At 40.3% G+C, this 27,183-nt stretch overlaps 3 protein-coding genes and 1 pseudogene across 3 annotated transcripts; 1 reads left to right on the forward strand and 3 right to left on the reverse strand.

Annotated features, from left to right (window-relative positions):
• Positions 1 to 276: 276 nt before the first annotated feature.
• On the reverse strand, positions 277 to 2,602 carry LOC121181954 (zona pellucida sperm-binding protein 1-like). The gene is made up of 8 exons (XM_041038194.1): positions 2,092 to 2,602; positions 1,670 to 1,854; positions 1,472 to 1,569; positions 1,233 to 1,375; positions 960 to 1,152; positions 628 to 775; positions 470 to 545; positions 277 to 389 (listed from the first exon to the last, which is right to left on the reverse strand). Exons 1-8 carry the CDS (start codon positions 2,600 to 2,602, stop codon positions 277 to 279), a joined length of 1,467 nt encoding a protein of 488 aa, XP_040894128.1.
• A 2,208-nt stretch (positions 2,603 to 4,810) lies between these two features.
• Positions 4,811 to 7,296, reverse strand: LOC121181955 (annotated as a pseudogene).
• A 1,495-nt stretch (positions 7,297 to 8,791) lies between these two features.
• On the forward strand, positions 8,792 to 20,099 carry cax2 (cation/H+ exchanger protein 2). Its single transcript, XM_041038484.1, has 20 exons — positions 8,792 to 9,058; positions 12,301 to 12,456; positions 12,555 to 12,661; positions 12,749 to 12,863; positions 13,049 to 13,165; positions 13,258 to 13,319; positions 14,597 to 14,749; positions 14,886 to 15,077; positions 15,191 to 15,290; positions 15,386 to 15,527; positions 15,692 to 15,875; positions 16,153 to 16,252; positions 16,918 to 17,051; positions 17,151 to 17,182; positions 17,563 to 17,675; positions 17,800 to 17,945; positions 18,037 to 18,131; positions 18,221 to 18,299; positions 18,402 to 18,510; positions 18,834 to 20,099. Exons 1-20 carry the CDS (start codon positions 8,989 to 8,991, stop codon positions 18,905 to 18,907), a joined length of 2,280 nt encoding a protein of 759 aa, XP_040894418.1. The 5' UTR covers positions 8,792 to 8,988; the 3' UTR covers positions 18,908 to 20,099.
• LOC121182134 (kelch domain-containing protein 10-like) lies at positions 20,052 to 25,966 on the reverse strand. Its single transcript, XM_041038485.1, has 10 exons — positions 25,719 to 25,966; positions 24,991 to 25,083; positions 24,457 to 24,678; positions 23,388 to 23,542; positions 23,128 to 23,276; positions 22,935 to 23,019; positions 22,780 to 22,846; positions 22,639 to 22,686; positions 22,403 to 22,542; positions 20,052 to 21,921 (listed from the first exon to the last, which is right to left on the reverse strand). The coding sequence occupies exons 1-10, from the start codon at positions 25,801 to 25,803 to the stop codon at positions 21,712 to 21,714; spliced, it is 1,254 nt and encodes a 417-aa protein (XP_040894419.1). The 5' UTR covers positions 25,804 to 25,966; the 3' UTR covers positions 20,052 to 21,711.
• Positions 25,967 to 27,183: the final 1,217 nt, after the last annotated feature.

A 27,183-nucleotide genomic window follows, 5' to 3' on the forward strand; every position in this document is an offset into this window, starting at 1 on the left:
GTGAAACTTGCATTATAGTGATCTAAGGCAAAATTTAAGACTGTTTAAATATATTGAAATATCAGTCTAAAATATCTTTGTGCGACCTTCCCAACAGGTTAAATATCAGTGCCAGTGGTTAGATTGTCACTGGCAATAGATAAGAGAAAGTGTATAAATTTGATCTGTTTCATTCACACTTTTGGCTCTTTAGTTGACATTTGTTTGACTGCTCATCATAAATAACTGAACAATGTTGACATTACAGATGTTTTACTAAATGTTTTCTGCCAAACACTAGAGCCCGACACTCTCTGGTTGCTTCTCAGGGGCGGCCATGATCACAGGTCCAACAGAAACCACAACCTTTGGCTCAGCCGTCCTCTGGTCTGCAGCCTCGACATGTCTCTCTACGCACAGACATACAAACACAGTCAGATTTATGTGTAAATTGCTCCTGAATTCTGGAGATTAAAAATTCATCTCTTACTTTTTCTGAAGCATGATGGCTCACAGGAGCGGCCTGGTGCAGCAGTGCATACAGCTGTACTACAGTGAATGTACACCTGAACAAAGACAACAGTGATGGTAGAGCTATACAAAAATATTTTGTTGCAGCAGCTTCTCATCAGTTGATATATTCATTACCTGCTCTTTCAGGGGCACTAGTGAACTGGGGTCCACAAAGGTAAACATTTTGAAAATGAAACGCCTGTAGTGACTCGGAAAGTCCAGACCAGAGGAGGGACCAACTGGAACCAGTGCGGACAAGTAGCGATCATCCCTGTATGGACACCTGGATAGAGAGCAAATTATATCAAGGCAATGAAAATAAAATGCAACTGAATGAAGAACTCAGTGTTAAGCATTCATTTCCCTGTTCATTATTCCTTGTGAGCAGACCTGACAGAGGTGTAAACTCTTACAAAAATCTCACATGTTGTCATGAACAGGACAGTGTAAGTTGGTGTTTTAGTTACCCGTCTACCAGAATGTCCCACTGAGGTAGAGTGTGAGGGTTGGAGCTTGTGGTTGTCCAACAGCGACCAAGAGTCAGGACAAGGTTTGGATCTGTTTTTTCAATGAGCTGAACCTCTACGTACACAGGCTCCCTCAGTACCTTGGTCACGGGGTAGTCTGCCTCTGTATAGAAAGAGCTATAGGCCACATCCACTGTAGGAGCAGAGTTACCAGTTAATAGGACAGCTAACATTATAAAATGCAGCAACACTGCCAGGCTGACATACACTTACATTCGTTACAACCCTTTGTATGACACTGTCCATTAGCCAGCCTCAGCTGTACTCTGATGGGTCCCAGAGCAGCAACTGGTAGAGGAGGATCTTGTATTGGTAATACTTCTGCAACCAAAGTTTCAACAGAAGTGCCAATGTACCTGCACTGGAAGAACAATCTGAAAGAGGAAACTAACATTATATTACTTTTTCTAAGACTTTTATTTTAATGCTGTAATGGTCTTACTACTACCTACTCATAGTAGCTGTCCCTGGTAATGGCTCCATTGGGTCCAACTCCTACCTCATATGAGGATGACATCCTGTTCTCATAGATTATAACACCAGGCTCCTCCTACAAAAGGCAGAAAAAGTAGCTTAAAGTATGCACATTCAACAATGTTTTCTTTTGCTGAAAATAAATAGAGAATAGATACAGAAAATCAAGGTCTTACCATAACAACGGAGCCACAAGCAGTAACAGGAAAGTGGTAGATGGCAAAGCCTGAATTAGAGTCGACATGTGTACAGCGTTGACCTCCCTCCAACAGTGAGATTGACTCGAGGTCAATGTTGGGCAGAGTGGCATCTCTGGCTACTACCACAATGAAGTGAGCGTCCTTGGTACACTGGACGGTCACTGGTGGCATAGAAACAAGCATCGAAAGATTGAGCAGTTAGATATTATTGAAACAAACAAAGGCGTAGAAAATTGTAGAAACCAGATTAATTTTTTGAGTACCATCACGCTTTTAAGTTTTTACACATTGTGTTGTGGTTTGTAGTACATTTCTTTAATTAATGAGTATAAGGCAACCAGGAAAAAAAGTCAATTTTCTTGTCTTTGAAGACAATTACAGCCTTTTCAAAAACTCACCTGCCTTTCCAAAGTAGCACTGTTGGCTATCAAAGCAGCAGTTTATGGCTTCACATCCGGCAGCGGAGATATCAGGACCTCCACATGGGACTCGTATGTTTTGTGCCACCTCGCAGCTATGGACAGGAGGTTGCTTTGGCACAACAGGGCGCTGTGGTTGCTGTGGCTGAGGGACCTCTGGCTCCTGGGGAGACTGATCATGGAATGCTTGAGGGTATTGAGGAAACTTTGGCAGCTGCGCTGGTTTCACCTTTGGCACTTGAGGAAATTTTGGCGCTGGTGCTGGCTGGATCTTTGGCACTTGAGGATACTGAGGAGTCTTTCGGGGTGGAAGAACCTGTGGCAGTTCTGGACGTGTGGGAACCTTTGGTACCTGTGGAGGTTGAACACCCTTTGACGTTGGTGGTGCAGGCTTTCCCCAAAATGAGTCCTGAGCCTCTACATTTGTCACAACTAAGTAGCCTAGCAATACTAGTGCCACTAAAGAGGTGGCAGTCCATTGCTTTGCCATGGTTTCACAGCAGTTTGACCTGGACAGTCCCCAAGTGCACTGCTCATGTGTGCCACATTTATAGGTGGTTAGATAGGATGTAAAAAAAAAACACCTCCAAGGCCAAATAACCACCAATCAAGGCCTCCCATCTCTCAGTAGACTCCTAAAAGCTTCAGGGTGTATTATGTAAGCCTTTTGGCAGCTCCACATGAGCAGTTGTGTGGGGGGGGGGGGGGGGCAATTGGATTAAACATGTGTGTCCTATCAGATCAGGTCACTGGAGTGGATGACAGTTTGACATTTAAGTATTTATTTGCAAGTCCAACTTTTGGGTCACAAGAACCTTTTTAAAGGTTGTTGCGGCCTCAAGCTTTATTTGTCATCAAATGTTTATTGTACTTGTGGACAATGAGGAATTTACACTATTGATTTCTTTCTCCAAATCTGTAACAAACTGTTCCATAATATGCACTTAAGCCCAAATTAGGTCACAGTATATTTCTACCTGTTAGAACTGTATTTAATCACAATGATATAGCAGTTTAAATAATAAATAGTGAGTTTTAGACCAAGAGCTTGAACCCCACTTCAAGACAAATGTTCTGCAAATATTCATCAATACATCTCTAAGTTTTGGAAGACAAAGATGAATTTCAAAGGAAGTTGTTGTACATTGAAAACCCAGACTGTGAACATATGAATCAAGTGAACTGTGCTTGAAGGTCTGTGCCATTGTTCACAGTAACATTGCATCCATGGATAACAAGTTGAGTTGAGTGCACTGGGCTCCAACTAGGTAATCACCTTATCCCAGCTATTGCTAACAGCCAATCATGATGCATGCTTTTAAGATAAGGCGTAGCAAATTCTGTCCAGTAAAATAAGGCTTTTAGAGTTTACCATGGTTTCAGGCATGATCCAGTTTGACTAGATCATTCAGCAGACAAATCGAGTCTGCCAACTAACCATAGCTCAGCATTGTTGTGCTAATGTTACTGCATATCACTCAGAAGTTGGTTCACTATTAACAAATATAGGTTTTTTTTGGTAAGATAATAATGTACAAGCTTACAAGTGACATGTTAGACATATAGGTCCTTTCTTTGATACTCTATGCTATGCTCTTTATTATAGAGTATAAACTTGGAGTTTAATTGGTTCTTTTTTAAATACTCTATAATAATCTGACTGAAGTACGATGCTTTTAACGTGCAATTGATGTACACATGTACACATGTAAAAACAAATTTTAATTTCTGTGCAGAGGCTTTAAATTGCTGATTAAAACAATGAGTGTGATAGTATTTAATGAATGAAATCATAGTGTTACAGTATTTAAACATTTTTTCTGCGATTTTGGAAACAGATTTCATGGTTTGTAAAATGTGCCTTTATATCATGATAGCTAATTAGATCCATGATATTAAAGAGAAAATACACTCTAAAATAAAATTCACTTTTGTTCTTTTGAACAGCTCTGTTTCATCTTGTGACTTTTCTTAGAACTCACAGAACAGTCACCAAATCAATCCTGGAGTTGGAGTGGTTTCTCTAAAGAAACCAAATAACAAGAAATAATAACATCCTTCCTTCACATAGCTACATACTATCAGAAGCGGGAAGAAACAAAATTTTTCTCATGTACTGTATTTATACTTTAGCTGAGTATTTCTACCTCTACCCAACAACTTTTCAGACAGAAATATTGCACTGTTTATTCCATTATATGTACTGGAGAGCTACAGTCAGTGAATGAATAAATAAATGATAAATGATTTTATTTACATCTTTTATTATTTTGGACAAGACCTTATAAACAAAGTTCAGAATAAATACCAGCAATCTTACGTTTATTGGAATGTCACTGATTCCACACAATTAATCAAAACATCATTTACAACAGTTTCAGTCCATCTGTTGTATCTCCTGTGGTTTTAAACGACTGCTTGTTAACCTTTTTCAAGCAAAGTTTTCAAACACATTTTCCCGCATCTTGGAAATAACCTGGGTTTAATAATAATTAGGTAATCTTGTCAAATCTAATGCATTCCAATTCAATACTATACATACTTCGTGAAGTTTAAAATGCCTTTCAAATGACTTTTTTATTGAAACTGTCAGACAGGATTTGAATTAACTATATTGTTATTTTCAGTGCTGTGGTTAGTGTGATATTGTGCTGAATTGAATTTTATTGAGAAATGTTTATAATGTTGTTTTTGGCTTCTAGAGCGCGACACTCTCTGGTTGCTGCTCAGGGGCGGCCATGATCACAGGTCCAACAGAAACCACAACCTTTGGCTCAGCTGTCCTCTGGTCTGCAGCCTCGACATGTCTCTCTACGCACAGACATACAAACACGGTCAGATTTAAGTGTAAATTTCTCCTGAATTCTGGAGATTAAAAATTCATCTCTTACTTTTTCTGAAGCATGATGGCTCACAGGAGCGGCCTGGTGCAGCAGTGCATACAGCTGTACTACAGTGAATGTACACCTGAACAAAGACAGCAGTGATGGTAGAGCTATACAAAAATATTTTGTTGCAGCAGCTTCTCATCAGTTGATATATTCATTACCTGCTCTTTCAGGGGCACTAGTGAACTGGGGTCCACAAAGGTAAACATTTTGAAAATGAAACGCCTGTAGTGACTCGGAAAGTCCAGACCAGAGGAGGGACCAACTGGAACCAGTGTGGACAAGTAGCGATCATCCCTGTATGGACACCTGGATAGAGAGCAAATTATATCAAGGCAATGAAAATAAAATGCAACTGAATGAAGAACTCAGTGTTAAGCATTCATTTCCCTGTTCATTATTCCTTGTGAGCAGACCTGACAGAGGTGTAAACTCTTACAAAAATCTCACATGTTGTCATGAACAGGACAATATAAGTTGGTGTTTTAGTTACCCGTCTACTAGAATGTCCCACTGAGGTAGAGTGTGAGGGTTGGAGCTTGTGGTTGTCCAACAGCGACCAAGAGTCAGGACAAGGTTTGGATCTGTTTTTTCAATGAGCTGAACCTCTACGTACACAGGCTCCCTCAGTACCTTGGTCACGGGGTAGTCTGCCTCTGTATAGAAAGAGCTATAGGCCACATCCACTGTAGGAGCAGAGTTACCAGTTAATAGGACAGCTAACATTATAAAACGCAGCAACACTGCCAGGCTGACATACACTTACATTCGTTACAACCCTTTGTATGACACTGTCCATTAGCCAGCCTCAGCTGTACTCTGATGGGTCCCAGAGCAGCAACTGGTAGAGGAGGATCTTGTATTGGTAATACTTCTGCAATCAAAGTTTCAACAGAAGTGCCAATGTACCTGCACTGGAAGAACAATCTGAAAGAGGAAACTAACATTATATTACTTTTTCTAAGACTTTTATTTTAATGCTGTAATGGTCTTACTACTACCTACTCATAGTAGCTGTCCCTGGTAATGGCTCCATTGGGGCCAACTCCTACCTCATATGAGGATGACATCCTGTTCTCATAGATTATAACACCAGGCTCCTCCTACAAAAGATAGGAAAAAAATGGCATTGTAGGGTAAAAAATTCAAATGTGTTTTGTGTCAAGTGTCTTTTTTTTGCTGAAAATAAATAGAGAATAGATATAGAAATCCAAGGTCTTACCATAACAACGGAGCCACAAGCAGTAACAGGAAAGTGGTAGATGGCAAATTCTGAATTAGAGTCGACATGTGTACAGCCTTGACCTCCCCACAATAGTGAGATTGACTCGAGGTCAATGTTGGGCAGAGTGGCATCTCTGGCTACTACCACAATGAAGTGAGCGTCCTTGGTACACTGGACGGTCACTGGTTGCATAGAAACAGGAATTGTTAGATATTACTGAACAAAGAAAATGTAACAAGATGTAACAAATTAACAAGTCCCAAGCTATGCAAACAACTATTTGAGGCTTTACTTAGGGTACAGCTAAGTGTTAAAGTCAGTTTGTTGTGCTGACATTGTATCTGTCAGGATAATTTTACCCCTTGAGAAAGATTCAATATAACTAGAAAGCTAACTCTTTTGCTCTTTGGAGAACAGTAACAACCAAAACTTCACCTGCTTTTCCAAAGTAGCACTGCCGGCCATCAAAGCAGCAGCTAATGGCTTCACATTCAGCAGCAGAGACATCGGGACCTCCACAAGGGACTTTCTGACTTTCTGCCACCTCACAGATCTGGAAAGAAGGCTGCTTTGGAGCACTGGGCTGGTAAATAGAAGGTTCCTGTGGTTCATGAGGTTTCTGCGGTTGATACGGTTGCTGTGGTTGAGGGGCCTCTGGCTCTTGGGGAGATTGATAATTGGAAAATGCTCGCGGATATACAGGATACTTTGGATATTGAGGAAACCTTGGTGGAGAAGGAGGTGGAAGAACCTGTGGTGGAGGATGCTGAACCTGTAGCATTTGAGGATACTGAGGATTCTTTGGAGGTGGAGGAGGTGGAACCTTTGGTGCTTGAGGATATTGAGGAACCTTTGGAGGTGGAGGTCGTTGGATCTGTGGCACTTGAGGATATTGAGGAACGTTTGGAGGTGGAGGAGGTTGGACCTGTGGCTGCTGAGGATATTGAGGAACCTTTGGTGGTGGAGGGTGGTGAGAAAATTGTGGAGGTGGTGGAAGAACCAGTGGTGCTTGAGGGTGTGAAACAACCTTTGGTGGTGGAGGCGGCTGAAATACCTGTGGTCCTTGATCATACTCAGGAATCTTCAGTGGCAGAGGAGGTTGGACCTGTGGCACTTTAGGGTATTCAGGATATTGAGGATATTGTGGAGTCTTCTGCGGTGGAGGAGGTTGCACCTGTGGCACTTGAGGATATTGAGGATATTGCAGAGTCTTCAGCGGTGGAGGAGGTTGCACCTGTGGCACTTGAAGGTTTTGAGGATATTGAGGGTATTGTGGAGTCTTCGGTGGTGGAGGAGGCAGAATAATCTGTGGTGCTTGTGGAGGTCGAGCACCCTTTGAGATTGGTGGTTCAGGCTTCCCCCAAACTGAATCCTGAGCCTCTACATTTGTCCCAACTAAGTAGCCTAGCAGTGCTAGTGCCACTAAAGAAGCGGCACTCCAACGCTTTGCCATGGTTTCACAGCACTTTGACCTGGACAATCCCCAGGTGCACCACTTGTGTGAGTTGCCACATTTATATGTGGTCAGACTTGTTGTTTAAAAAAACCCACTTCCAAGGCCAAATAACCACCAATCAAGGCTTTCCATCTTTAAAAAGATACCTAAAAGTATGAGGGCTGCATTATGTAATGTCTGATAAACCTTTTAGCAACTTCACCAAATCAGTTGTATGGAAGGGACATGAACATGTGTGTCCTATCAGTCACTAATGTGGACTAATGTGGTTTGACATCAAGCATTTATTTGCAAATCCAACTTTTGGGTCACAAAAACCTTTTCAAAGGTCTTTGCGGCCTCAAGCTTTATTTGTCACCACATGTTTATTTTGCTACTGCACAATCTACTGGACCTGATTTGGTTTAGGTAGCAGTTTGTCTTACACCTATGACTTTAGATGACAACAAAACGGACAACTAGCCACAAGACAGGGGACATGTATATCCTTTTTAACATGTCACCTGTTGAGGAACGGCTTATTCAATTCTTGTTTTACTTTTGTGATAATACGAGTTAAATAATTGTCAGTGACATACTAACCATAGAAGGATCAAAGTCAGCAGACTGACTCAATAATGTCTGTTACACTAAGGCTGTTAAAAGCTGGCTTTGATGTAACAGCAAAGCCTGAGTGTATTGAATTGAGTAAGGCTGGATTCTATTGCTTAAGAATTAAAGTTTCATTTGTGAGAAGAAGATTATGTTATTTCTTCTTTCAAAACTTTACATGGAAGAACATCCTGATTGAATAACAGGCCCTGGCAAAAACAGAAGCATATGATATATCATAAAAATCTACTTCAGCGAATATAAAATTACTGATTGGAAAATATACTCAAAGAAGTTCAGATGCTTCAAAAATACTCAATTGCCATGATCAAAGTGCTTGTTCCTTTGGACCTTGGACAATAGCTATTTGTGCTTACAAAACAAACTACCAATACTTTGCAGAGCAGATTTGAAAAAAATAAAATGAAATAAAAATAAAATAAAATAAAATAAAATAAAATAAAATAAAATAAAATAAAATAACAATCCATGCAATACTTGAGTTTGACCATGTTGTGGAGGTATTTTCTTTGTCTCTTTAAGGAGCCCAACCCCTGTGGCCTACATTTCCCACAATTCCAAGCGGCTGAGTCCACCGTGAATCAGTGCGTCCCTTGCGTCCGTTCACTGAGGAGAGAAGCGGGTCAGGCTAAACTGATACGAGACTTACGGGCGAGGTGTTTTGTTTTATTTCATTTTACTCTTTACCGGCGGACATGTCTCTGTCACCCACACAGAGCTCCGACACGAGCAGCCGGAGGAGGAGGCCGGCTGAGCACACACAAGGTGAGCGGCCGAGGCTCGTATTTAGCGCGAGATGATGAAAAAAACTTTATTTGTAATAAGCTTACTGTGTTCTTTGACAGCGATGTGAAATGCATTCTCCATTTTAAATCTGCCATGTTAATATATACGGTAGGTGTTATTTGCCTTGATAGCATCATGTGAATGAGAAGAGTAAAGACAGTCAGCTCGGTCTGTGTTGACGGAGCTGTCATATGGTGAAGTCACGTCGCATTGATTACAAGGTGGTTCCCACTGATTGTGTGTGTGTGCGCGCGTGCCAGGACTGTCTCTGTCTGTCTCTGTGCCAGAATGTCAACGTGACAGACAAACACAAAAGTGTTATGTGGCATTGAAAATCTGTCTGCCTTTCTTTCTTTTTATTTCTTTCTTTCTTTCTTTCTTTCTTTCTTTCTTTCTTTCTTTCTTTCTTTTAAGTTGCCTATTTGTAGTGTGTGCGGTTAGCCAGACGGCCTGTAGCTGTCCAAACTATAGAGCTGCAACCAATTAATGCATAAAATGAGAAATGAAAATAGTGAAATATTGACCATCACAGTTTCACTGAGTACAAGGTGACTTCTTCAATGTTCAATGTTAACAATAGTATAAAACAGAGAAAAATAGCAGATTGGAGAAGCTGGAACCAGGGGAGATTTTTGCTTGACAGTTGGCATAAACCATTAATCAATTATCAGAATAGCTTGTTTATTAACTTATTGAGAAATGTTATCATTGTTTCAGTCCTTGTCCAGACCTTCTCATTCACTTTGTGTCGGCAACATATCTGGTTTTAATGTTTCACAGATGCATTTTCATGAATTCTGACTTGAATAAATAAACTGACTTGAATTTAATCCCATAATGATAGACAAAAGAACTGTCTGTCATGATCAATGCTACTGATGAAACCAATTATCTTCTGGTTACACAGCTTCATTTGAGAGGAAGTGATTAACTGTGAGAAACAGTATTGTTCTTGGATTTTCTGTCCTGTGATGTTGTAAGATTTAATATTAACTGTTAACCTTAAGATGTTCCTCTTCTGCACTCAAGAATGAAGCTATGAGTAGTGAATCAATATAATGCTGCCAAAGCCCCTCTGTCAGTGCACAATCACTAACACAATCAGTATCACAGCCACTATCACAAACAGAATCACTGATATAACCAGTAACACTCAGTTGCGTTTTATTTATACTTGTGTGCATGTCAGTAATCAAATACTGAGACAGAAAGAGGAAACCAAACAGGACTACCTAACAGTTCGAGGACTGCCTTGAACTGGGGGAGGGGAGGGGAAGTCATGAATATTGTCCTCACTTGTCTCATGATGCTAGTAGTTTGTTAGCATTTCTTCATTCATCAGGGCTGTATCTTGGAAGAGACAAACCCTGGAAATGAATGAATGAATGACTGACTCGAGACGATTTTTACCCTTTTCTTAATTACAGTCATGCCTCTGGTTTCCCTGTACAACAAACGCAGCTGTTGTCAGGCTGTCAGAGTCAGTAATCAGTTCGACGATAGACAGAAGGGCGTTTTGTATTAGTATTAATACAGTTACAGTTAGTTTTTACAGTTATTTTGTTTTACAATGCACTGTACAGGCCTCAAGACATGAATACTTATATACATCTAGAGAAAGAAACATAGAAATACACTGATTCTTGACATACGTCTGTGGAGGTTGTCATGACTAGCCCTTAAGGGGGCTGTTTTCGGAACCCTTTTGTTATGTTTTGAACTCTTTTGTGGACTTTTGAACTCTTGTTTAGTTTGTTAAATTTTGTTTATAGTTCCTGTTTTATTTTGAAGTCATTGCCCTTGTGTATCTTGTCTTGTCTTTTCTACTTCCTGTCTTTGTCTTGTTTCCCGCCTTTGTGATTGTCTGCCCCACCCTAATTGGTTTCACCTGTTGCCCATTGCCTTGTGTACTTAAGTCTCGTCGTTTCGCTGTGTTCTTGTCAGTTTGTTTTTGTCTCTTGCCATAGCCACATGTCCTTTGCCTTGTCTCGTTTCTTGTTTTGCCTCTTGTCATTGTATCCCCAGTCAGGTTGTGTATTTATTTGTTACTTTGTTTTTTTTTCTTTGGTTTTAGCTCCTTGTTCTGTCTTTCTCCTTGCTAAGAGTGATTTTGCGTTTGCATTTTGTATTTTTGTTTTTGTGCCTTTTTCCCCTTTATGGGTGATCCTAGTTTGAACCTTTGAATAAAAACTATTATTTTTTTGATTTTGTCTGTGGGTTTGTGCATTTGGGTCCAAGTCCTTGCCCTAGCCTTGACAGAGGTAAATACTGTACAAGCAGTCACTGGGATAATGCATTTAGGCTTCTATAGCAGACGGGACAATACTTTTGCAAAAACATGCATTTTTTTCCACTTAATGTGAAGAATTGATTGAAGGGATGCCATCGTCATGTGCTGTTGTGAGTGCTATGCGTGTCTTGTTTCTGTGGTTTTGCTCTCAGAGGTTTGGGGGCTGGTGTGGGTAATGATTTTTGAATCAGTGCATGTGTTATATGGGGATTTTTTTTCCAGAGACATCTGAATCTTTGTATCAGCTGTGTCACAGTTGATAGAGGGGGGATTCTGGGCTGTAGAGTGCTGCTGATTTGGCTCAGCCCATCTGACTCTGCACTGTAAGGAATGGACTGCAATGCAGATATAGTGTGTAACTGACACGGACCAGCAACAAGTGAGAGCACGAGGACGATGTTCTTAAGACAAAGACTTCTTTGATAGCAGCAAGGCATTTGCAACTTTTTTTTCTAATTTATTAGCTCCCCTTTAATCTTCCCTGTAAATGTTTAAAGGAAAACTGTTTAATTTCTGGAAATACAACTTTTATCATGTAGACAAATCTGTTGAGTAACATAACGGGTTTAGGCACCTTATTAATCTGTTAATAACATCTGTAAGTTTAATGTACTGTCACTGCTAAACCAAAACATCAAATTAAATTAAATTATAACCTGATAAGTCTGCACAATATCATGGTATGCTTCTTAATTTACCACAAATGATGACATGTGACTGTCTGGTCCACTGACAAATGGTAAAATAACCCTATCTGTATTATCAGCAAATCTTATCTATCTAATATCTTATTGTCTATGTATTTTTTTTATTTGAGGATTTCTCATAATTCAATCATTACTTAGACCAATATTTCCGCTACTTTCTTTGTGACCATATGACACATCTTTCAGTTTTCTAAGAGTAATTAGTTTCTTGCTTGCTGCTACAGATCCTTCGTTGGAGCATGATCCTCAGACAGGTTACAATCATGAAAAGATCCATGACCCAGGTCAACAGTGTAACTCAGCAGACACGTGCACTCCAGCTACACATCCCTCCGTATGTCCTGCTCTGTGCACAAAAAAATGCATGTCTGCACACACATGTGAGTACTGGGTACCAGCTTATTTAAATCTATCTTTTAATAGCAACGCTTGTAGGTTTACAGACCTTTATTTGTCGTCTTGCTGCTTGTTGTTTTAGGTTCGAGTCATAATGTTTGTGAAGAGAGCTGGGAGGAGATTCAAAGCAAGAGAACCATCACAGCAGAGAACGAGGTGGAAGCCAACAAACTGGTCAACAACTACAGGGTGAGAAGTCTGAAGGTTTTTCACCGCAAATGGAAGTGTTTTGAGCTCAGCTGAGCCAGTAAACTTAATATTTGATTTGTGTGTCAGTTTGGTTTTAGAAAATGGAAGAGCCACGTGACAGAGCGTCCGTTTAAAGACAGATCAGAGGTTGTGAAAGAGCTCTATTCTGAACTGAACATCATTAAGCCACATTCAAGTCCAGGTATGGCTTGTTATCTTTATGTGATGTGTTTGTGCTGATTCTTTTTCCCCAACCAAATTGGGGAAAATAACAAATTACCCTCCTCACTGTATATAATTTCCATGAAAAAACATTTGAATATGCTGTGCTGGAGAACCTGTCAGCCTTTCACTAGTGGTTCTGTCTGTTTGTCTTCCTGGTGTCAGGTCATCTCATCACATTTGGAAACGTAGCGTATGTGTTTCTCTTTGGTTGGTGGGTCTCCCTGACATATTTCCTGGTCGGCATGCTTATGTTCATCACTATCGCTGGTGCACCGTATGGTAGGGGAGCTAATCAACAAAGAATAATGAAAATGTTCATTATTGATCACCAGCCATTCCTCTTATTCTCTTCTTTTTCTCTCTGTCTTCAGCCAAGCTGTGCTGGAAGTTGTCCTGCTACTTCCTGTGGCCGTTCGGCAAGTCAATCCATGAGGTACTGTTTGGATCTGAGTTCAGTTAATGCTGGGGGGCTTCCTGCTCTTGTCTCTTTTCCTTTTTCTGCTAACTGAAATTAGATAGATGCACAGTAAACCCTGTAGTTTCCTCATTGTGTCTCCCTAACCTGTGGTCATGAAAGCAGAAGTGTTATTTTTCTGAACACCACCACAAGTCTGCAACACTACCAGTCATTTGCAGCAACTTGTTATTGCAATACATTTGTTAAGATGCAGCTGACACTTTGAACACAGTTGAACAAATTCCCATCGAAATTCCTCTGCTTAGTGGATTTATTAAGTTAGGGACTGAAGAAGAGGGAGATTTGGAATAATAATGTACTTACAGTGTTTTTAAACTTTAAAATTACATCTGAGTTGGTTTGATATTTATACCAGTGACTCTGTTGTTACTTCACAAGCTGCAGAAGAAACCACAGAAACGCAACTTACATTTTCAGTTGGTCAGTGATGGAGGACAGAGTCATTACAATAGTGCGTTGCACCCATGTACAGCCTCTTTAGTGGACTGCTCAGTTGTTTCTTTTCTAAGAACGGGGCTATATTAATAATGAGTAAACTGTAGACTAGGGGTGAAACCAATGGTTATTTTCCCTACTAATCTGTCAATTAATCAGTCAATCATTTTTTTGTTTACTCTCAGATAGTGAAATGAAAAGCAGCAGGTCCTGACAGCTGCAAGAAGCTGCAGCCAGCAAACATTTTACATATTTGTTTTAAAGGTGACTTAAATGATTCATCACCTGTCAGAATAACTGCAGATTAATGTTCTATATATTGACTAATTGCTGCATTTCTACTACATGCTTCAAGCTGTGTCAGGAGTCCTGTTACTCTGTGGCAGCTGATGGATTTCTTGTAGAGGTCAGCTGGTGTCATACATAAATTGGTTATACCACTTCCTCTCCTGCAGATCTTTTTAGTCTGCGTACGCTTTCATTTGGCAACATAAATTTATGTCATTTTACATAGATACACACAACTGTACTGCCTGTGAAACCAAATTACTCTGATATCCTTATATTGCTTATATTCTGACCTGATGGTATTATGTGTTACATGTTGTGTGATGTCAACCGGGTGTTCTTTTCGGTTGTCGCAAATTTGTTGGATCAATCCAGGAATCCAGTCCAGAGATCATTTAATGTAAAAGTTTGTGTCTAAATCCTGCTGTTGTCTCTGACCGTGATTAAACATAATAGTTTGTGCTTTAAGTGATCAGTAATCACACTTTCCTCTGGTTGTGTTTCTCCAGCTTGGAAATACATTGAGGAGATGTTGTGAGCAAGCACCAGACTGTGAGTGCAACATAGACTGGGTGGAGGATAACTCACCAGTTCTTCTGCCTTCACCTACGGAGGTGCCAGTCCCGGAGATGCAAGGACGACCTCTGCGCACTCCCTTCTGGGTAACTTTCCACACTTTCTGTATAAGAAATATAAAATATACATATAGAAAATAATTGTGTAGGATTGGCAGATTTCTGCTCCATGGAAATCAAGTATAGGATATCATTATCCTGTTGTGCCCCTCTTGTTGTGTAGCGTCGTTTCTCCACCTACGTGTGGCTGGGGCTGGGATACCCTCCTCTGGCGGTCATCCATTCAGTGGCCTGCTTCTTCTCCTGGATCCTCATCTTCACCATCCCCGTTTCCAAGATGAATGCACGGACTCTGGCTGTCATTCTCCTCTTGCCTCCTGAGGATGTTTCTGTGTCCTCCTGCTCACAGAGGAAGGCAAGGCTGAGAATCAATAATTATCATCCACAGCACATAAACCCTGGAGAGATTCATTAGCTTTGGTTTGATGCTCATGCACCAGTTTGTTTATTCTTTTACCTGACCTGTAGCATCAAGCTTATGAGACCAGGGCGCTGCTGTGCTGCTACCACGCTGTCAACTGGTACTACTACAAGTACACAGTTGATGGGATCAATGTGTTTGCTGTCAGTATCCTTTACCATTGGATGTGAGGCCTGTGTGCGCGTGTTTGTGTCAGCGTGCGTCACTTGAAGACCTGTTGTCATCTTTGACCCCCATCTCAGACCTCCTCCCTCTAGTAATAGTTGCCATAGTAATTGGATATATTGACAGGGAGAACCAGTACGCCAGCTCCGATGTCAAGTTCGCCATAGCAATAGGCTCCATCATACCTCTGTCTTACTACATTGGTATGGGCATCGCCAGGTGAGCTGTTTTCATAACCTTAAAACACACCATTGAAAAAAGTCAATTCTCATGTTACCCTGTGGATCTAGTGTAACAAACATGCTAACAGAGTTACCAGTAGTTTCATACAAAGTACATCAGATGTTAACTGTTAACTTTTTTTTTTTTGTTTGCTTTTGCAGTATCTCAGCCCAGAGTAACTTTGCTGTGGGTGCAGTGGTGAACGCCACCTTCGGCTCCATCACAGAGCTGACCTTCTACATCACAGCCCTGCTCAGAGGTCACCAGGCAGCCAATCCGTGTCTGCAGGAGGTTGTTAAAGCAGCGCTGACTGGCACCCTGCTCGGATGCATCCTCTTTATTCCTGTGAGCCAACCTGCATTTACCCTATGTTTTACTTTCCTAAAATCCTTGACTTGTAATAAAAAAAAAAATTCAATTCTAAATACAAATTATTGCCTCACACACTGTCAGTGATTGTTTTTTTTATTTGCATGTCAGTCCACTTACTGAAAAGCATCCTTTTAACTTGTAGATTGAATAAGGAATTCATTAAATCAACGTCATTGGCACAAAAATCATGTTCAGATACACAACACTAACTCGGCGTGTATGAATGAGGCCCTTTGCTTTGTCCTCTCAGGGCATCTGCATGATAATCGGAGGGCTGAGACACAGTGAGCAAAGATTCAACAGTCGCTCTACAGGAGTGAGCTCGGCCTTGCTTTTCATCTCTGTGGGGGGTAAGTCTCCAGAAGTTTTTAGATCATGTTGTGAAACTGGCTCCCAACTAACTCACAAGCTCACTCTCTCACAACTCAGACATCTTCCACGCTGCCTGCATCACCTGCAGGAAAGGAAACAAGCAGCTGCACTAGCAGTTTAGATCTCCACATGCAAACATGTTTTTGCCTCCTAAGGACAAAAAAATTGTAGTTTCTAACATTTTTAACACTTGCACCACCTACAGGAAATTCATGTTACAGCTACAGTGGTAGTCTTTTTTGTAGCAGCTGTTCACAATATGTTTGTTTACACTGAACACTTGTGCCAACTTTTAGCTAAAACCTTTGGCTAAAACTTTTAGCTAAAAGAAATTCTAAAAGAATGTAATAATGGAGTCACACTGATGGCCATTGGACACCAGTGGACATTGAATAATCAAATAAAAAATAGTTCGATTAATGGTCATAAAACACGAAACGCTGCTGTCGAAGTATTAGTATAGTAATTTCATTTAGGTGAGCTTAATGTGAATCTTTTTTTTTTTTTTGAGACTTGTCCATCAGACAGGCCTCTTTGTGTCTGCCAAGACTAAAATCAGCATTCATCAGCATCAGCATTACCGAAATCTCTTAAATTGAATCATAAATTAAATTTAATCATCCTCCATAACTGTCAATGGCAGGTGTATTTGCCCCCACGCTGTTCTCCAAGGCCTACGGTAATCTGGTGTGTGACGCCTGCACGAACTCCACTGGAGGAAACAGCACAAGCAACAGCAGTGGACCGTTTGTCTGCCACAACTGCCACTATGATCTGGTGAGTATCAGTAGAAAGGAAGAGCTCACAAACATAACATGCACTGATTTACAGGCACTGTACTATGTATAACATCTTTTGTTGTTTTTTGTTCTACAGAACAACGGTACACTGTTCCACAGTCATGTAGAGTAAGAAACTATACATTTTTTTTATACTCCAACTGTCATGTAAAGGAACTAAATGACCATAATGGTGGTTTTGCATGTTTTAGCCCTTGAAGTACAAATTGTAGCTTCCAGGGAGATATTTCAGTGAAGTATGAAAATCACTCGCAGAAATGTGAGACATGCTTGAGAGGATTCAATCTATTGATGGAAACAAACAACGCTGTTGTCTGTATTTCTTCAAAGTTGTGCTATTGTCACAATACTGTGAACAGAGGCTCTTAGAACAGTTAAAACCTGTTAAATTATCATATGGTCCTTTTGAGTTTCTAAAATTATTCAGTAAGCTGTAATACCCTCTTTGCATGTCTTCACTCTCATTTATTGTGTTTTTTTGTCACAAGGCCATTGGTGTACACAGTGTCTGCCCTCTTGCCAGTCGCCTACATCATTGGTCTGATATTCACACTGAAGACACACTCCCACATTTACAACATCCATGTTGGAGAGGGACAGGGTATGAATCAGTTCTCATGGTCACAGTTAAAAGCCAACGCAGAACTGCACCTTGCATAATTACTCTCCAACACAATGAGGCTTAATGTTTACTTACCATTACCTCTTTATGTATGTCTGTACAGCGACGTGCCACCATGGAGCAGTGGTCCACTGGTCACGGTGGAGGTCTCTGGTCATTCTCATCATGGCCACTGTGCTGACGTCTGCCTGTGCTGACCTTTCCACTGAGCACATCCAGCCCATACTAAACCAACCCAACGTGTCTCAGGTCGGGACATGGCACCTGAGCGTTATCAGGCAGTTTTTATTTTGGTGGTTTTTGGTGGATGTTGTGCTATGATTTTTCTTTTTTTCTCTAGTATTTCATTGGGGTGACAGTTCTCGCTATGGTTCCTGAGATCCCAGAGATTGTTAATGGGATTCAGTTTGCACTTCAAAACAACATCAGTCTAAGGTAAATCATCCCTCATTAAAGGAAAGAACCTACACAGGTTAAAAAGTGATATCTGTATCCAAATGATGTTTCTGGGGTTTTTTTTCCAGCTTGGAGGTGGGAAGCTGTATTGCTGTGCAGGTCTGCATGCTACAGATTCCAATACTGGTCTTATTTAATGCTTTCTATGTAAGACACCCTTCTCTTCATTTTCATCATTGATTTATTCACATAAATATCAAAGATTTTATAGTTTTCTGTGATCAAACACCATGTCTGTGCTTTGCATAGGATGTGGGATTTGTTCTGTTGTTCAGTGACCTGCACCTGTGGGCCAGCATCTTCAGTGTGATTGTAGTCAACTACATCTTCATGGACGGCAAGTCTGATTATTTTCAGGGTGAGTTTCAAGTGTAAAACCAGCAATTGCCACATTCATGTAAATGAGGGAGGACATTCACCAAGTTTTTTAGATTGATTCTCTGACATTGCTTTTCATTCCATTTATGTTTTGAAAACCATGTCAGTTTTATTAATTTACCCGGATAACTCAGGAGACCTGCCTCTGAATTTCATTATTATTACAAAATATTAACGCTGACTAAAATTTGTTGATTTGCAGACAATAGCGGCATGAAAAGCAACAAACCTATCTAAATATGTCCCAGTAATGTTGAAGAATTGAAACACACTAATCCAGTTTTCTGTCTTGTTTTCTCTCAGGTACGGCTCTGGTGGTTGTCTACCTAATCCTGCTAGCTCTGTATTACTTCGCTCCATCTCCAGCAGGATGTTGAGTGTGGATCTTTTTTTTTTTAAGCCTGGAAGAAACTGACTGTGCAAATTCAATACCACTCCCTGTTGGTGATATTTTATCCTGACATGGCTAATTTATCATGCTGGGCTTTTAAATATAAATTTTGTGTTTTTTTTAATGCTGTATCCTGAATTACACAAATGACAAAACTGAAATTTTTAATCTCAGGTAGGTACTTTTTTTTGACTGCACAAACGTATTACTCCTACTACTGAAAAAAAAAAAGTACAGTTTGTAAGTTAACATACTTAACTATGTGTGTCCTGCCATTATGGTCTCTGTAAACTGTGAAGGAAAGAAAAGCAGTATTTTTACAAGTGAATATTATGACGTAAAGAATCTGCACTAATGGTATTTTGTTTAAGGTACTGTTGTGATAAATGTGTATACTTTTTAACTCCAAAATGTACATGTGGTACATTAGAGATAATGAAATATGTTTTTTTTCCCCCCCAATAATATAGTTGAACATATGGCATGGCTGGCTGTGCATAGAAAGAACAATAACAATATTTGACAATACAACATTCTGAAAAACCGGCTGTGCTTTTATTGTTTGTACAGACAGTAACTACAAAACATAATGTACATTACAGCCATAATTACCTTTTGAGGAGATATTTATCTTTTCTCCCAGGAGTTTATGTAAAGTGACATGCACACCATACTGACATGCAAAAGAGATCACTTAACTTCCATTGACATCGAAAATGATGCAAATATAAACATCCCAATCTTAAGCACTGTGGTACATTTAGCACGTGTGAGCATGTAGTGAAACTGACTGTTGCTTCATAATAAGATATAAATAAGGCCATAACATGTCAAACTCAGGGGAAAAAAAGGGACTGAGGTGGGATTTTGAATGTGAAAATGGGCATTATGATACAACAACGTTTAGCTTATATATTGTACCAACGTTAAAGAGAATTTATAAAATAAAATGTTGTCGAGTTAAGATGAGATAAACCAAAGAGATGAAAGAAAGGCGTGTGACTCGATACAAACAGCTGGTAGTACTACATCACGGTAACGGCAAAAGATCCGTTTTCCGCCTGCTGACATTTTAACCATGGTGAATGTTTGCGGAGCTCTACAGACTTGAGTCTGATCACAGTATTGTACATCCTGAGGACGCCTCACATACTCCTCATACCTTGTTGCTATTTTTTTTTTTAAAAAGTCCCAAGTCCCACTTATTTTTTTAAGTACCACAGCACTATAGCTCAACGTTCTCTAGAGAAACCAAACCAAAACTTAAACTTAAAAAAAAACAATAATAATAATAGAGCCTATGTATGAAAAGGTTAAAATGGGGTTTAGGCATAAAGTGAGAACTGAAATGATAGTGAAATCAGGTGGGGGAAAAAATGTAGATACATAATCTGCTACAATTCAAAGTTTTGTAAAAAAAAAACAAAAACAAAAAAACACAAAAAAAAACACAAAAAAAACAAAAAAAAAACTAAACAAAAACAAAAAACAAACAAAAAACAAACAAAAAAACAGAAAAAAACACAGCAGCATAGTGATTTACATGAGTAAAATGTCTCTATGGGTTTAAGTTGATGAAAAATCCTTAGCTGCTGTGGTATCTCCTGATTAATCATGAGCAGAATAGTTCAGCAACAAAAGGCTCATGTGGAAAGCACCAGGTAAATCACATGGAGGAAAAAAGCCTACATGTAACACAGCTGAGAGAGAGTAAGGATGAAATCTTAAAAATTCAGAAGGCACCAGATGAAGAAATAAAAAGGCTTGAGAAACGCTGTGGAGCTACAGGTGTGCAAGTTCATTTCTAACTTCTAACTGAGCTTCATTTTTCCCAAAAAAAAAAGAATCAGAGGCACAAGAAGATTCACAGTGATGCAATGTCACAGATGCTTTAAAGAGGCTTTTGGGTTTTTGTCTGATCACAAGGCCTAATGTGACCAGTGAGGAGAACATTTTTCAATTTGAACGTCGTTATAATCACAGCTCAATGTTAGCATGCAATCCTTGAGGCTCAAACACAATGCCTTAAATAATTGACCTAGTTAGATTGTTAGGAGGTATCACAGTTATAACATGCATTATCAGCAATGTGCTGCTTTTTCAGAAAATCTACATGACCCCTAACTAACCGAATGGAAGTGTCTCTCAGGATGCAAACTGCTCACAAATTTCTCCTGCTGGAAACTACAGTCATTTCTAAACCTTCCCTATGTCACAGTGGGCGTAAAAGCAGCTGACTCACAGCAACACAACTCCACTTCAGCAACAACAAAACAGTTGTATCTCATCCTCTGAACGGAAACTAAAATGACTCGAGCAGAAGCAACATTCGTTTTGCCTTTCAAGTGGTGAAAGTGGTCTTTGGAACATTTAACTATTCCTGCTCATGCTCCATAACTTTCTGTGACAATGATGCGAGTTTAAAAAAAATAAATAAAAAAAGAAAACGCTGAGGAGTGCAAAACATAAGACACAGCACAAGATACCTCTGAGCGACAGGGAAGTGGAAATCATCAGCATACAGCGATTCCACACTGATGCATGGCTTCTGATGGATACGTGCACAAATATCTGACACGTTCACATACAGAGAAACTTAAAAACATTGCACTTAGCATTTTTTTAAAAAAGCACACGTTTACATAGGACTAATGTTAAAAGGCATTCAAAGTATTTTCATTACCATCTGACATCAGATTTTCTTTTAAGAATGTTTTTGCCTAGTTTTCAGTGATTTTAGAGTCAGTGCTGTGCCATCACATACCGCTTCCTTCAGTCTCTGGGCTCCCTCTATTTGAGCCGCTGAATTAGTGTGTGTGTCAGTCCCAGGCTGAGCAGCTGAAGGGTGGACAGCTGGGCTAGGTGAGGGAAAGTTTTCAGCAGTTTTTCCCAGGTTAGTTCCAGCAGGCTGGGCACCACCAACCACACTTTGTACAAAGAACCAGTCCTTCGGTTCCCAGACATGTTGACGACACCACCGTGGACATACATGCAGCCAGCCTGAACAAGAGGAACAGAACAACAGGAGATTAGAGTTGCAACAATTAGTCCATTAATCGATTAGTCAATCAACATAAAATTAATCAGCGGCTATTTTGACAATTGATTCATGGTTTAAGTAAATTTTAAGCAAATATTCTCTGGTCTCAGTTTTACCAGTTTCAGGATTTGCTGCTTTTATCAGTTTGAAATCAATGTTAATTGAATATATTTGATTTTTGCGTAGTTGGTCAGACAAAACAAGACATATGAAGATGTCAGCCTGGGCACTGACAAATGGATATGGTCATTTTTCAATGTTATATGACTAAACAATCAGTTCATTGAAAAAAATAATCAGCAGATTCATTGATAAAAATGATCATAATCACTAGGTGCAGTCCTACAGCAAATAAAGCTGGCATCCACTCCAGATTTCTTTTCTCACTCAGTGTAGAAATGAAATCTGACTGAGATGTGACGTGAAAGATATTTAACTAACTGGAGTGACTGCAGCACAGTGAAAGTAGGCTGGTTCTGGCATGATGGCAGGCAGCTTGATCCACTGAAAAGTCTGCAGGTTGATCTTCCACAGGTCCGACAGGATCACCTCACCATTATAACCCCCACATATAAACACCTCTGGAAGAAAAAAAAGCATAGGGAAACATGGTAAACCAAAAAAAGAAACAAACATTTCAGACGTGTCCAGATAATCCTGTGTGAAATACTTCTTACCATCTTTGACCTGCACACAGCTGTGACAGCGGCGGGCAGCGGGATATCCTGCCATGATAATGACGAATGAAACAGTCAATTAATTGCATCATCTTAAAATCCCTCATTTGGCAAGAAAATAGCTAAATATAGATCACAAACCTATTTTTTCATGGGGTTTGGTGATTATTTCCTCCCAGTTATTTGTCTCTAGGTTATATGCGTGAATCTGATTAAGAGAAATAGTATTAATAGATAAAATGCCAAAGTAACACTTTGTTTTTATGTAAAATTCTGTCTATGCTGGCTTCTCTCACCTTGTCCAGGGAATATGATGTCCAGGAAGTTCCACCTCCTAAAATATATATTCTCTGTCCATCATGAGCTAGCTCATGTCTGTACCTGTAAAAACCAGATGTTAATTTTCAGCACATTATTACAAATATTATGAGAACAACTCACTACAAGTCAAACATTCTGTAGTTGTTAAAATTATCTCTGCTGACTGACCTCTCCTCAGGTAGATCTGAGGGTGCGTTGTTGGGTTTGAGGTGGGCCCATTCTCTGGTGGTCAGGTCCAGCCTGTGCAGGTCAGTGCTGTAAAGGTAGCCCGTCGTCCCTCCAAACACATAGAGGTAGCCATTGATGATGACCATTGCCTGGGAAATGGAGAACACTCAGAGGTGTTTGTAGGTGGAATACACAGCTACATACAGAAAGCGTTATGAATGAATGATGACAAAGAACAAACAACTTTAAAACACTGTTACCTGCCCGTATATCTTGTTGGGCTTCTTCCCTCTGCAGTTGAGCAGGTTCCATCGTTTGTACTGAACATTGCAAACGTGGACATCGTTGCCATTGTTTTCACCAAATGGAATCCCAGTGCCACCAAACACAAGTAGGTTGTTGCCATGTAAAACAGCTGAAAGCGACAGACACCAACACAATCAGTCTCTGCTACAATTTTAGTATCTTGCTGAGTAGCCCTGGTAACCTTGGCTCAGATCCACGTACTGGTCGATTTCACTACCTGAGGCTTTGAGCTACTATTTCAGAATCAAAGTACATGAAATGGGAGAAATCCACATGACTGGTTTCCAGTGAAATTTTAACCCTTCAGAGATGATATGGAGCATTATTTTGATGAGCGGGTCCCCCATGTTGTTTGCAGCTCACATTACAAATAGGCGCCACCAGCATGAGGGTGATGTGATGTGTTACACATTCCTGCCATCTCTAGAGGTTGGTAATGCATATTGACAGCTAGTGGCAATAACACAGACTGTACAAGGTAGAAATGAGCCAATAAAAGTGGGGAGACGAAGACTACAAGTTTATGAAGACAAAACAGCATTCAAAACATTTAAAAAAAAAAGTTTGCATATTTTCCTCAAGCAATTGCTTTTCTTCTTATCATAGCTAAAGTCTCGCTCATCAGAGCAAACTAAGACAATCTATTTTTGGCTCTGGTTTTTACAGAGACCTGACTGTAATCTGGTTAGTAATATTCATGTAAATGCACTGATTGTTTGAAGTGTGTCAGTGTACACAGAAGGCCTTAAAAGCGTACTGAGGAGTTTTCTTGCAAACAAAGTTTGTTTACATTCAGTATTACTCCCCTAAACTCAATCTGTGCATCCTTGAGGCCTAAGAAACATTTACATCTTCATAAAACATTTGCAAAACCAGTTTTCCTTACAGGTTTGACTGCTACATTGTTTATTTTAGTGTTCACTTGATAGCAGACGACCTCACAGTGTTTGCTAACACACTGCTGCATTTCACCGTGCATTACATCCACCAGTAGCATTGTCACCCATGTGCATACACTCTTACCTGACATAGAGGCCAGCTCTGTGGGCATGTAACCCTCTGTGCGGACTTGTTGCCATGTGGCTGTGGCAAAATGAAACCGCCAAAGCTCCCTGAAAAGAGGGTAGTCTTCATTCTCTGACCCGCCTGCTTCCTCAAAATCTGGGTTGTAGCCTCCAAACACATACAGGTTGGCGCTGTCTGCAACACAGCGGTGTCCACTCCGGGCGGGGGGTACACAGTGTCCTGTGTGAGGAACAAGGTAAAGGTAATGAGTGGAAAAGGAAATGGAGAGAGTAAACAAAAAACACCTTTGTGCATAAATATTAGATAATTAGGCAACAATCAGGTGTCAATCATCTTGTCCTCACCAAATGTAGGCTTATTTTCTTTACCCATAAACACTAAGTGTAGAAAACAGCAGTTGGTGAGTTTTACAACATTACAGATACAGTGTACACTTTATACAGGAGCAGGATCGCTCAGTTTATATCGACATCTGTCTCCTTAAGCGAGGGGATAAAAGGGGGGGGTGGGGAGGTCATGTGGTTTCAGCACCTTCTCTCAGAAACCTGTTGGGGATCCGCAGGTTTGGGCAGGAAGGGGAGAAGATGCGTCGAGCCTGAAGCCACCGTGCCCGCTTCTTAGAGCCTGTAAGTCAGTCACCAAACAACAAGAAATGAGTCACACAGAAGCAGACTTAATATTGTATGTTTCTGTCCCCAGTGCCAAGCTTTTCGTTTAGCGTATTGTTACTGCTTAATGCTTTCTGTTTTGGCGAGCACATTGTGCAGTTGCAGGCCGCTTAGCACATAAAACACGCGGAATTTAAGTTTTGTAAACCTACTATTGAACGCAAGTAATGCCTGTTGTCTAAACTGTGTTGGTGAGGTAACAGTGGGTAAAGCTAATGTCGTGTGTGTGCTCTGTTGTCTGCAGTGTCCCCTCCGGTTAGCTAACCTCCGCCCCGCACTATCTTTCTATCGGTTTCTCATATGTAAATCCCAGTTTGAATACAATAACAGCAGCTCTGCAGATGATTGCTGGGGGTTCATTCACTCACTGAATTTCTGCTGTCTTCCGTAGCAGCGTTAGCTAACACTGGCCTGTGTGCTGTGGCGCTGATGCACGTAGTTAGCCTCGCTAACCCGTAGATAAATTAGCATCCTGGTGTACACAAAGACGAAAGCAGCGCTAACTTACGTTCGATACCAGGCTAACCTTTAGCTAGCTGCTTGCTTAGCCGACAGTGTGAGGCGGCAGAGCGGTCGTTGCTGTTTACAAACCTGAGTCTCGGACGGAGGGCCTCCACGACAGTTTCTCAAACTTATTGAGCTGACTGAAGGTCCCGTCATGTTGGGCCGACGACATCTTAACACGAGCGCACAAACACACACAAGGGTTACACCCAGACCTGCACAAGAACCCGCTTCACTTTAACCAAACGCCGTGGCATGAGACTGCAGGTTCGCACAACCACGCCAAAGTAAAGTGAAGATGTGGAAGAGAAAAAAAAAACCCATAACACGACAGATCGTCCGTCCACACCTGCTGCTGCCTGCAGCGTCATAGACAGCTGGTCTTTCCTGACCAATCAGAGAAGCAGGGACCATGCATGTTGCGTTCAAGAGTCACATGAAGATGTTTATAGTTTTTTTTAATGTTGGCATGCAGTGTGTATAGGCTGAATAAGAACTGAAACATAGCATTACATAAAATGGTTTATATCCCCCTTGTGGTAAAACAAGGAGAATTTAATTCCCTTGCCTGAGACAAACACCCCAGTGGTGTAGCACCAAAATGTGGGCCCTGCACTAATGCAGCCTCTGAGGGCCCCTTTTCTTTTTCGTTTTCACTGTCACACCTGTTCATATAACCGAATCAGCAAGTGTATAAAACACATTTCCTTTTTTTCCCAACATAGTAAATGACAGTTTAACAATTAGACTTAATAAAAAATTATTTATGTCATGGTTTTTAGGACATTATATCCTGAGCAAATCATAGAGGTGGAAAGCATCTACCTAAAGTGTTTTATTTTGCCTCAGTGCTGCATAACTGCTTCTACAAGGAATATAGGAATCAAAATTCAGTGGCAGTGCGAACCTGTTGTTGAATGAAGTCTTGGTTATTATTGTTAGTTATTATTTCACCACTGAGTTTAATGTCGCTTTACATTTCTAACTGTAAATGGTCTGCATTCCACAGTAAGTCAAGATTTACATTCTCCACAAAAGTGTTTCAAAATCTATGGTGACTTACAACCTGATACATAAATAAACTTATTTATTAAACAGTTTGTGAGATTTAAATTAGATTTATTGTACAGCTTAAATGAGTAGACAAGGGACAACTGTTCAGTTACTTGGAGAGAAACCAGTGGTTGGAGTGATTCCTTTTGATCAACTGAGCCAAGAGTCAACCTTTCCCCCAGATCTTCGGGGGCTGCTTTGCTGCCATGTGGTAATCGGGATTTGAAGCTCGCTGGGATAGGCTGACGGAGCAAAACAGAACAGAAAGATCAATCCCATGAAAAGCTAACATGCCTTGTTCACACATGCAGTGTGAAAATAAACATAATATAGTTAAGAATTGTAATTAAGAGTTGTCTCAGTGACAGTAATAATGATCAAACACACTCTCCTGTTTGTCTCATCAGTGTTGTTTCCCTGCAGTTCACACTCTTACGTTACAATAAAAACACTTCACACTACATGTGTTTCACTATGCAATCGTGTTAATGTTTAACAT

The sequence above is a fragment of the Toxotes jaculatrix genome, chromosome 5 (assembly GCF_017976425.1).
Source record: "Toxotes jaculatrix isolate fToxJac2 chromosome 5, fToxJac2.pri, whole genome shotgun sequence".
NCBI classification, from domain to species: Eukaryota; Metazoa; Chordata; class Actinopteri; family Toxotidae; genus Toxotes; species Toxotes jaculatrix.